The sequence below is a fragment of the Podarcis tiliguerta genome (assembly GCF_965153285.1).
Source record: "Podarcis tiliguerta genome assembly, chromosome: Z".
Classification (NCBI taxonomy): domain Eukaryota; kingdom Metazoa; phylum Chordata; class Lepidosauria; order Squamata; family Lacertidae; genus Podarcis; species Podarcis tiliguerta.
This window is the reverse complement of record NC_139553.1, coordinates 49,494,599-49,503,825: the sequence shown is the minus strand read 5'-3', so window position 1 is coordinate 49,503,825 and position 9,227 is coordinate 49,494,599. Positions and strand designations below refer to the sequence as shown.

The following is a 9,227-nucleotide window of genomic DNA, read 5'->3' as shown; positions in this document are numbered from 1 at the left end:
GTTGATGTATGTAGGTTTTATTTTATTTGTTTTTTTATCTTATACTTTGGAAATGTACATCCAGTTATTTCCCCTTTATTTTTGGGGGGGACCCCCAAGAGAGTGGGGCCCTAAACTAGAGCTTGTTGAGCTTACATGTCAATCTGGTACTGCCCATGCACGATTACTCAAGGGCATTGGCACCTTCTAGGTCTGGGATCCCATGTCCTGCTCTTACCTGGAAACCCAACGCCCTACCCGAGTTGTGGGCCAAACTCGGCCCTCCAGCGGTTTTGGGACTACAGCTCCCATCATCCCTGACCACTGGTCCTGCTAGCTAGGGATGATGGGCGTTGTAGTTCCAAAAGAGCTGGATGGTCGAGTTGGACCATGTTGGCCCTAATGCTGCCGCCTCCTCCGCCTTCGCCCATCAATCATCCCTCCCAGCTCCGCCCCCTGATGCCTGCCCGCAACGCATAAGCCAATCGCATCCCGAGAGAAGTGGCGAGGGTGGAGAGAGGGGAGCGAGGGCCGAGGCGGCCGCAGTCCCCGCCCTTCATGCATATGCAGACGACGGCCTCGTCGGCGGCCAATGGCGCTCCGGTGTTCGGGTCACGAGCCGCCCCCGAGCGGCGGCTCGGCCGGGAGGAGCCGAGAGCCTGTCAGTCCGTCCGCGCGGCTCGAGGGAGGCGGTCGTACGTTCAGCGGCGGCGGCAGCAGCAGCAGGAGCAGCAGCAGCAACGCCCCGGCGCGGGCGAGTGGGCTGCGGCCTCCCTTCGTCGTCTTGCCCCCCGGCCGGGCCTCCCTCGGAGGACCATGCCGATCCTGCTCTTCCTCATCGACACGTCCGCCTCCATGAACCAGCGGGCCTACCTGGGCACCAGCTACCTGGACGTGGCCAAGGGCGCCGTCGAGCTCTTCATGAAGGTGCGCGCGCGCCCTCCCCCCGCCCCGCCGCCTGACGTGGCCGTCCGAGTCCGCGCGCGCGCACACACACACCCTCAGAGACCGCGCTCCCGAGCGCGAGCGCCCGCTCGCACGTTCGGAAGACGCGTGTCGAGAGCCCCCCCCCCCGCCCCGCTCCCCCTCAGACGCGCCTTTAACGCGCTCCTTTCTCCCGTTTTCTCCCCTTCAGCTGCGCGCCCGAGACCCGGCCAGCCGCGGCGACAGGTACATGCTGGTCACCTTCGACGAGGCGCCCTATTGCATCAAGGTAAGCCGCCCGCCTCCCCCCGCCGGGCGCGCCGCGGGCGAAGATGGCGGACATTTTGCTTTTGTATGGAGGCTGAGGGCGCTGATTAGATGGAGGAGGGAGCGAGGGAGGAGGAAGAAGAGGAAGGCGGAGGAGAAGAAGAAGGCCCTGCCGACACCACGCGGCACCTCCCGCCCGGAGGAAGGCAGCGGGGAGGCGGAGCGCCTGGCGGGCGAGCCGTTTGGGGACTACAACTCCCAGCATCCTTAGCTCGCGGGACCTGTGGTCAGGGAGGGTGGGAGTTGTAGGGCCGAGTTTGCCAAGGCCCGTGATGGACTATGCCATGCTTCCTCAAACTCCTATGGTCCCTAGCTTAAAAGGACCAGTGGTCAGGGATGGTGGGAATTGTAGTCCCAATGCACCTGGAGGGCCGAGTTTGCCTTTGCCTGGAACGAGTAGGGGAGTTTGGGGACAGGTGAGTCGGCTTCCCTCCCACAAGCCCCCCCCCCCCCCGTGTCTCCCAAGAGCAGGAAACCCAGCCAGATGGGTGGGGTGTAAATAAATTGTTGTTGATATAGCTCAGCTTCTGGAATGCAGGTAGGAGGATTCCAATTAGCAATGGCCAAAGGTTAAATCAGACATAGGCAAACTGGGCCTGCCAGCTATTTCGGGACTACAACTCCCATCATCCCTAGCTCGCAGGACCAGTGGTCAAGGATGATGGGAATCGTAGTCCGAAAACAGCTGGAGGGCCAAGTTTGGCCATGCCTGCCCAAGAGGCCAAAAGATGGTGGTGGCGAGGAGTTGGGGGGTCCAGGAAGCGGCCTCCTTTTGGGGGGGGGCTGTTTGAACTTAAGATAAAACGAATCACTGTTTGCAGGCACATCCAAAGATGAAGGTGCATCCTCCCCCCGCGTGTGAATGCTTGTCTGTCACCACTGTGTGTGTAAATACGTGTGTTGCATGCAAGCTATGCATTTATATCATTCCGGCAGGCCTTTGGTTGGGGCCCAGTCTGACCCCTCTCCTCCTACAAGATCCTATGTATGAGGCCTCTCTAACTCCTCTCACCAGCTCATATATATATATATATGTGTGTGTGTGTGTGTGTGTGTAAGCCTGGTGAGTACCTAAGGTTCCCAAACCCTATAATCATAATTTGCCAGTTGCCTTCTGATCTTATTGGATTTTAATCCCATTTTAAGATGTATTTGTATTTTGATGTCAGCCACCCTGAGCCTGGTTATGGCTGGGGAGGGCAGAACATAAATTTATTTTTATTATTCTTATTATTATCTGTAAAGCATCCCCACCTTGCACCCGGGTGCCTCCAGGCAGGCATGGCCAGACTTGGCCCTCCAGCTGTTTTGGGACTACAATTCCCATCATCCCTGACCACAGGTCCTGTGAGCTAGGGATGACGGGAGTTGTAGTCCCAAAACAGCTGGAGGGGCCAAGTTGGGCCATGCTGAAATCTGCAGTGAGAGAGAACTGCAGCGGTGTCCCCCTTCTACTGTCCTAGACTACAATTCCCATCATCCCTGACCACTGGTCCTGTTAGCTAGCGATGATGGGCATTGTAATTCCAAAACAGCTGGAGGGGCAAGTTGGGCCATGCCTGAGCTAGGTGCTCCTTTGTCAAAAGAAGTTCAGCAAATGTTCATCCTGATGCAATGCCCCATTTCTTGGGATACCAGCTGAACTAGAGCAGGCATGACCCAACTTGGCCCTCCAGCTGTTTGGGAAATACAGTTCCCATAATCCCTGACCCACTGGTTCTGTGAGCTAGGGATGATGGGTGCTGTAGTCCCAAAACAGCTGGAAGGCCGAATTTGAATGTTCTGGATTAGATGGTAGAGCAGGCATGTCAACTGTGTCATGGAAATCTGGTTTATTCCAACAAGGGGTTAATAGCTTTAAAGCAGGCTTCCTCAACTTTGGCCCTCCAGATGTTTTTGGCCTACAACTCCCATGATCCCTATCTAGTAGGACCAGTGGTCAGGGATTATGAGAATTGTAGTCTCAGGGGTTAAAAAAAAGCACCCATTTTTTTGTTTGTTTTGTTTCTGTTGTACTGTTCTAGCAATCACTAGAAAAGGCATCGGCAAACTCGGCCCTCCAGATGTTTTGGGACTACACCTTCCACCATCCCTGACCACTGGTCCTGCTAGCTAGGGATCATGGGAGTTGTAGGCCAAAAACATTGGGAGGGCTGAGGGTGAGGAAACCTGTACCAGAACAAACTTACTTCGTCTATACAGAGGTGGCCAGGGATCTAGGTCAGTTGTTGAGCTTTTTTTAGGGAGGTGGCCCTTGGATCATCATTTGATTTGCTCAACCTCAACAGATTGGTGTCTGGAATAGACAGGTAATGGACAGGTAATGGATTTAATTTAATTTAATTTCCTCACTGCCTTGCCTGAAAAACCTTAGCATCTAATCTTTAGGATGTGAATATTTGCTGGCGCATTTAAAATAAAGCAAACGGGCCACTTGGGGAACTCACTGCTACTTGCTCCTGCAACTACCAGAGCCTGAGAAAATTGCCTATTTAGTATCTTGTATGGTGAGCCGAAATACTTTCTGCCAGGGGCCAGAGCAGATCTATGTAGATATATAGATCTCATTTGCATGTTGATGGCTGTGATACTCTAATGTAGGGGTGGCCAACTCCCAAGAGACTCAGATCTACTCACGGAGTTAAAAACTGGCGGTGATATACCCCCTTTTTTGGGGTTCAGGTCGTTGCTGAGCTTTTTTGGGAGGAGGAAAGCCCCATTTTGGGGCGGTGCAGGGCAATAATGTTGAGCTTTTTTAAGGAGAGCCAAAGTGGTTGAGCTACTTTGGGGTGATCTACCAGATATTCAGTGATCTGCTTGTAGATCACGATCAACTGTTGGATGTGGCTGGCATAACCACATCAGTCATTTTTATATATAACAGCAAAAACTGCAATGGTACCTCGGGTTACAGACGCTTCAAGTTACAGACTCCGCTCACTCAGAAATAGTACCTCGGGTAAATCACTAGTCAGTAAGGCTGGATTGAAATCATTTTTTTACAGAAAGGTTCAACCTTGCTGGCATCCTCTTCATATCAAGAACCAGAAGAAGGTTTCATTTTTGGAGTCATAAATTTTCAGAGTAGTTTTTACAGTTACATAAAAAATGACCAATTTGGTTCTAGTATCAGAAAGACATAGACCGTTCATTATGGAATTATCGTTTCTATTTGGACAACTTTTCTGCTGTACAGTGGAACCTTGTGTTGCGAACATGATCCGTGTGGGAAGCACATTGCAATCCCAAGTGCCGCATCTGTGCACGCGCAGGTTATGATTCGGCGCTTATGCGCAAAGTGCGATTTGGTGTTTCGGCGCAGTGCGCAACCCGAAAACGCGTAACCTGAAGCGTCTGTAACCCGAGGTGTTGTTGTTGTTTAGTCGTTCAGTCGTGTCCGACTCTTCGTGACCCCATGGACCAGAGCACGCCAGGCACTCCTGTCTTCCACTGCCTCCCGCAGTTTGGTCAGACTCCTGCTGGTAGCTTCGAGAACACTGTCTAACCATCTCGTCCTCCATCATCCCCTTCTCCTTGCGCCCTCCATCTTTCCCAACATCAGGGTCTTTTCCAGTGAGTCTTCTCTTCTCATGAGGTGGCCAAAGTCTTGGAGCCTCAGCTTCACGATCTGTAACCCGAGGTACCCCTGTATTTGATTGGAAGAAGAAAAATAATCATTTCCTTCATGACAATTTAAACAATTTATTTAACTACAGAAATAACATTATAGCATATGTATCCATGTTTGTTTACTGATGTGGTTAAACTTTTTTATTTTTTAAAAAAACCCTTAGACTGAGTTTTAGCACACATGAAAAACTTTAAACAAATCCTTATTTCCTGAAGAATAGCCTTTAGATTAGAATGTCAGTTAAATAGAAAACTATCTTTAGGAAGATTTTTTCCTCCAAAAGCATTTTATTTTAAAAATCCAATTTAGATCAAAAAAATCCATTAAAAATAATTGATTTTTATCCACCCTGGTTGTGCAGCTTAAGTCAATCACTTGGAGAACTGAGAAACCCTGCTGCTATATATGATAGCGAGCGAGAAGAAATCAGAGGGTTACTGTAGGTGAAATAACTTCAGATAACATTGTAACATAAGAGGGTACAATTTTAACTATTCTCACGAATGTGTGAGTTATTTCAGGCTCAAAGAGACAAACCTGTACAAAAAAGTAATTATTATTATTTTTGTAAATTTTTTCATTTAATAGCAATTTATTTTATAACCGCTAGCCCATTCTACAAAAAAAGGATGATACACGTGTTAGTTGTGGTTTGCACCCTATGGCGTATTGAACCCACCGGGAATAAAATGAGAAAAATTCACATTGGTTGGTGACCCTTTTCTCTGGTGCTTCTCACCATTTTTATACCTTATTTGGAAAGAGACCACAATTAGCTTTATCTTAATCCCAAAATAAGCCCAGTTGGTTGAACAACAACAACAACTTATTATTTATACCCCGCCCATCTGGCTGAGTTTCCCCAGCCACTCAAAATATTAAAGAACAATAGTCCAATATTAAAATACAATAAGCGAAACAGGAGGTTTTTTTCTAATTGCATGAGCCTAAATTGCGTGAAAATTCTCCTTGGATCCTGGCTGTTTTCACACACTAACACCCCACCCTGTATAATTCTCTCTGTTATATTTCATCTGAACAACTGGAATAAATTTTAGAAGCGGAGCCCAAAATTGAAAAATCAACTTTTGAGCCACCTAGCCCCCAAATGGCAACTAGACATTCTGATTTGGCAACTGTAACCTTAATAATAATAATAATGATAATAATAATAATAATTTTTATTTCTATCCCACCCTCCCCAGCCATAACCGGGCTCAGGGTGGCTAACATCAAAATACAAATACATTATAACAGGCATAGGCAACCTCGGCCCTCCAGATGTTTTGGGCCTACAACTACCATGATCCCTAGCTAGCAGGACCAGTAGTCAGGGATGATGGGAATTGTACTCTCAAAACATCTGGAAAGCCAATGTTGCCTATGCCTGCATTAAAACATAAAATTCAGCAATCGACTGAAATACAGCTTAAAATTGGATTAAAATCGAACAAGATCAGAAGGCAACCAGCAAATTATCACTATAGGGGTTGGGAACTGTAGTTACTCACCAGGTTCACCTATTTATATGAGCTGACGAGAGTAGTTTTAAGGAGGTATTTAGAGCCTAGCTTATATATCTGAGTTTCTAAGTGAAAATTTGTGTTTTGTTGGGCGGGGGGTGGATCCTTAAGTTGGAAATGCTTCTGGCTGGTGGTTTTGCTCAAAACTTACCTGTCTTAGGAGCTCCAGGCCGTCTTTCATACTCACCTCGAATGTATTGAGCAAAAGAGTAATTCTATATATTTTAAAATATTTTTTATTTTTATTGAGTTTATTTACAACATCTGAAGGCAGTCCTGTTTAGGGAAGTTTTGAATGTGTGACATTTTAATGTATTTTAATCTTTGTTGGAAGCCGCATAGATAGAAACCCAGTGAGATGGGCGGGGTACAAATAAATTATTATTATTATTAATAATACAGTGGTACCTCGGGTTAAAGGGATGCGGGTGGCGCTGTTGGTTAAACCACAGAGCCTAGGACTTGCCGATCAGAAGATCAGCAGTTCAAATCCTCATGACGGGATGAGCTCCCGTTGCTCGGTCCCAGCTCCTGCCAACCTAGCAGTTTGAAAGCACATCAAAGTGCAAGTAGATAAATAGGTACCGCTCCGGCAGGAAGGTAAACGGTGTTTTCATGCGCTGCTCTGATTCGCCAGAAGTGGCTTAGTCATGCTGGCCACATGACCCGGAAGCTGTCTGCGGACAAACGCCGGCTCCCTCGGCCCATAGAGCGAGATGAGTGCCGCAACCCCAGAGTCGGTCACGACTGGACCTAATGGTCAGGGGTACCTTTTCCTTTACCTTTTACCTTGGGTTAAGTACTTAATTCTTTCTGGAGGTCCGTTCTTAACCTGAAACTGTTCTTAACCTGAAGCACCACATTAGCTAATGGGGGCTGCCGCGCTGCCAGAGCACGATTTCTGTTCTCCTGAAGCAAAGTTCTTAATCTGAAGCACTATTTCTGGGTTAGCAGAGTGTGTAACCTGAAGCGTATGTAACCCGAGGTACTACTGTATTATTAACATAAACACATAACAAAAAAAAGCAACAAAAACAAACAAAATAACCCTCAAAAAAAGAGAATAAAACGAAAGGAAAAAAAGAACGAACAAAAGAATACTGATATACACCCACCCACACCCACACCATATTTCCATTCTTCATTCCTACTGTTTGACTTCCTTCATGCTTTGCACGGTTTTCTTTTTCACTTCTAGTAAATTCTCTTTCATACTTTGTTATAACCCCCTTTTTAACCATTTATAACCTATGTAGCACAAATCATCCTGCGGAGGTTAATTGAAACAAGTCCGAGTACAGTGGTACCTCGGGTTACAGATGATTCAGGTTATAGACTCTGCTATAGAATGGACCTCCAGAACGAATTAAGTTCTTAACCCGAGGTACCACTGTATTGATTTGGGGGCACTGCTTTTACCAAAATATGTAAAATGTATGTAAAATTACATCTGTGTTGGAGATGTAACAAAGTGGAGGGGACACTCATACATATGTGGTGGTTTTGCCAAAAAATCAAAAGTTTCTGGGACACGGTGTATGAAGAACTAAAGAAAACGTTTACAAATTTTTTTGCAAAGAGAACAGAAGCCTTTCTCTTAGGGATAATGGACATAGATATAGCCAAAGGAAACAAGAAAATCTTCCTTTATGCTGCAGGGACTGTGAGAACACTCATTTCCAAAAAAAGAATAAATTATTTGATTATATTGAACTGGCCAGACTTAACAGAGACAATTGGGGGTCAATCCAAGCTAAAAATGTCAAAGAATGGGGAAAATGTAGAGTAATTATATATGTATTGGAGACATTTGTTTAAAAGTAGGGCTGTCACAAAGTGTGGAATAATGTTATTTTGCAGGCTGGATGGAAGGAGAACCATGCCACTTTTATGAATGAACTGAAAAATCTGCAAGCGTCAGGACTGACCACCCTTGGACAGGCCCTTCGATCCTCGTTTGATTTGCTCAACCTCAATAGATTGGTGTCTGGAATAGACAACTATGGACAGGTAATGGATTTAATTTAATTTAATTTCCTCACTGCCTTGCCTGAAAAACCTTAGCATCTAATCTTTAGGATGTGAATATTTGCTGGCGCATTTAAAATAAAGCAAACGGGCCACTTGGGGAACTCACTGCTACTTGCTCCTGCAACTACCAGAGCCTGAGAAAATTGCCTATTTAGTACCTTGTATGATGAGCCGAAATACCTTCTGCCAGGGGCCAGAGCAGATCTATGTAGATATATAGATCTCATTTGCATGTTGATGGCCGTGATCCTCTAATGCAGGGGTGGCCAACTCCCAAGGGATCTACTCAGAGTTAAAAACTTGTGGTGATCTAACCACTTTTCTGTTTCAATGTATCTGAAGAAGTGTGCATGCACTCTTACCAATCACAAACTTAGCTGGTCTCGTTAAGGTGCTACTGGAAGGATTTTTTAAATTTCATTTTGACTATGGCAGACCAACACGGCTACCCTTTTGGGAGGTTCAGGTGTCAGGATTGTTGAGGTTTTTTTTAGGAACAGGAAGGCCTTTTTTTAGGGGTTCAGGGTGAAAGTGTTTAGGTTTTTTTTTGTTTTTTTGGAAGGAAAGCCCTGTTTTTGGGAAGGAGGAAAGCCCATTTTTGGCGGGGTTCAGGTCAAAGCTCTTGAGCTTTTTTTAAGGAAGGGTGGGCTTTTTTAGGGAGGAAATCCCCGTTTTAAAAAATGTTTTTGGGGAGGTTAAAGGCAGAAAAAAGGGTTAAATCACTCACAAAAAGGGCATGGCAGGAGTCAGTTTTAGCGACGCTAAGGAAAGGGAGCTAGAGATTGACCACGATCTATGAAAACCTCGCTAGG

At 46.4% G+C, this 9,227-nt stretch overlaps 1 protein-coding gene across 3 annotated transcripts in view; it reads left to right on the top strand.

Moving 5' to 3' along the window:
* Nucleotides 1-551: 551 nt before the first annotated feature.
* Nucleotides 552-9,227, top strand: part of LOC310669075 (integrator complex subunit 6-like) — a 39,361-nt gene continuing 30,685 nt past the window's right edge. Inside the window, exons 1-3 of one of the 3 annotated variants that reach the window (XM_083422582.1) lie at nt 552-906; nt 1,115-1,192; nt 8,245-8,394. In XM_083422582.1, coding sequence (XP_083278708.1) covers nt 796-906; nt 1,115-1,192; nt 8,245-8,394 — 339 coding nt within the window. In that variant the 5' untranslated portion in view covers nt 552-795. The remainder of the gene's footprint in view (nt 907-1,114; nt 1,193-8,244; nt 8,395-9,227) is intronic. The other 2 variants (XM_083422583.1, XM_083422584.1) reach the window with 2 other exon arrangements.